We start from the raw sequence: 2,489 nt of genomic DNA on the forward strand, positions 1-2,489 counted from the left end.
CTATTTTTTAGTATGAAAGTATACTTTATTGATATCCTGATTTTTTCCAAACATTTTTTTTATTGCCTCTTTTACATCTTTGTTCCTCAAACTGTAGATGATAGGATTCAGCATGGGAATCACAATGGTGTAAAATATCGACATTATCATGTCATGCTCCAAAACATAGCTGGAACTTGGTCTCACATACATGAACAGGATTGTCCCATGATAAATTTACACTCCAGTTAGGTGAGCCCCACAGGTGGAGAAGACTTTTCTCCTCCCCTCAGCAGAATGCATCTTCAGAATGGCCAACAGAATGAAAAAATAGGAGATCAGGACAGTCAGGACAGTGACTATCTCAATAGAGCCCACAAAGTAGAAGAGTAGAAGCTGGTTTATGTGAGTGTCAGAACAAGAAACAGCAAGGAGAGGAGGGATATCACAGAAGACATGCCCAATTTCATTGGATCCACAGAAGGACAGGCTAAATGTAGCCACCGTATGTATAGTAGCATGCAGAATGCCAGCAATGTAGGAAGCAGTGATGAGTGGCACGTAGACTCTGGGTGACATGTTCACTGAATACAGGAGCGGGTTGTAGATGGCTACATAGCGATCATAAGCCATTGCAGCCAAGAGAAAGCATTCTGTGCTCCCAAATGCACAAGCAAGAAACATTTGTGCTGCACATCCAATAAATGAAATGGATTTATTTTTTGCCAGGAAATTGACCAACATTTTTGGAGTGACAACTGTAGAATAGCAGGCATCCAAGAACGATAAAACACTAAGAAAATAGTACATGGGGTTGTGGAGCCGGGAATCCTCAATGACCAATACAACCAGCCCTAAGTTTCCTATTAAAGTGAAAAGATACATTGCTAAAAATAATAAAAATAGGAAGACTTGCACATCAAATTCTTCTGTGAAGCCCATTAATAGAAACATGGTGACTTCAGTAAAATTGTTCAATTGAAGCTTGTATAAATCCATATGTAAAGGCAACTCTGACATTGTAACTATTACATATATGTTCTAAAGAAAATAGAGTTCATATCCACTTATATCCTCATGTTTGTTTCTTGGAAAAGCAACATGAAATCCTTGTCAGTGAATGCATAGGTGGTGATAAAACTGTGTCCAAATGGATGCATTGCTATAATTAAATAATTTTATTGAAACATGGGCTAAATCTATCTTGTTAAAAATATGTCTATTTAATCTGTTTAATTTCCTGTTCATTTTCTATCAAATGTACTGCCATCTATTTTTAATATTAAGTTGTTTCAAAATTCATAAAGTCTGAGTGCTATTCCTAAGTTTTCTAAAGCCTATCGAGTGACTTTATTTTCCTCTTTTTAAAAATGGGGACGATCATATCTATGTTATAAAATTGGGTTGTATTGAAATGAGAAAAACAATATGTAAGTTATTTAATATTTAAATATGCCTAGATAACTAGAAAATGCCATAAGTTAAGCTTTCATTAAAATTTGTCATTTGAGACAGTCTTTCTGACCAAACCATTTCAAACTGCTTTTTTTAATTGGCAATTATCCTACTGCACTTACAGAATGGTGGCAGACTTACAGAATGGTGGCAGACACAAGAGATTTGATTCTAGAGGTAGATGCACCTTGTTTGCATACCAAAGTAATTTGGTGTTCATTTTTCATTTATTTTCGTTTTTGTTTTTCACTTTTCTTTCCTGAAACAAACATCACCAAGTTGTTCATTTTGGCCTGTGCAGTTTATTTTTAATCATTATTATTTTTCAAATTTTAACTTAATGCCAATGTCAGATGTGTCAATTTATACGATCATTTGATCATTATGCCTGTGAGGTCCTTGGGTATATTTTCGTGACGTTTTTATATCAAAAATGAATTATGGTTAGCTTTTTACCATAATTCTTACATAATTTCTGAAACTGCTACAAAATAAAAACCATCGAATAACAAGTAATACAATTGTTTTTATAAACTATTTCTAAAATAACATACTTATTACTTCCTATCATCCATTTAAAGTATGTGATTAAATTTGTAATACAACTTCACATTAAATAGAATCCTCTTTTTTATATTTAAATAGTGAGGAACATATTTTAGTTTTAAATTCAAGGCTAGATCTTCTTAATATTTTACAAGTGATCAAATTTCTTTTCTCTTACCTTTGGAAATGAACTGCTCACTTACTTCAAGCATGCTATGAATACTGTGCATTTTCATTCTTATACTGGGCCCTTGAGCTCTTGAATTCCACAGGGATGCCCATAGAAGAAAATACACTAATTCTCTGTGGGGATAGAAGAGTATGATAATTTTTTTTCTGTAGTGAACAAGTAAATGATCTGGAACATGCAATACATGATTCAAATGATCACATAAACGTGCTTTGTATGTAAATCCAAAATAATCTCCCAGTGGAAAAAAATATGCATATTACTGAAAAAAAAACCCTAATAATACAGGATATAGTGCTAGCTCTGATTCTAATTATCT

At 33.3% G+C, this 2,489-nt stretch overlaps 1 protein-coding gene across 1 annotated transcript; it reads right to left on the minus strand.

Moving 5' to 3' along the window:
* On the minus strand, positions 1–999 carry LOC116554433 (olfactory receptor 5T1-like). Its single transcript, XM_032282404.1, is given in 1 exon segment — positions 1–999. A coding segment is annotated over 1 exon segment (999 nt).
* Positions 1,000–2,489: the final 1,490 nt, after the last annotated feature.

This window comes from Sapajus apella, unplaced genomic scaffold, assembly GCF_009761245.1.
Source record: "Sapajus apella isolate SASKATOON/1434 unplaced genomic scaffold, GSC_monkey_1.0 scaffold14, whole genome shotgun sequence".
NCBI classification, from domain to species: domain Eukaryota; kingdom Metazoa; phylum Chordata; class Mammalia; order Primates; family Cebidae; genus Sapajus; species Sapajus apella.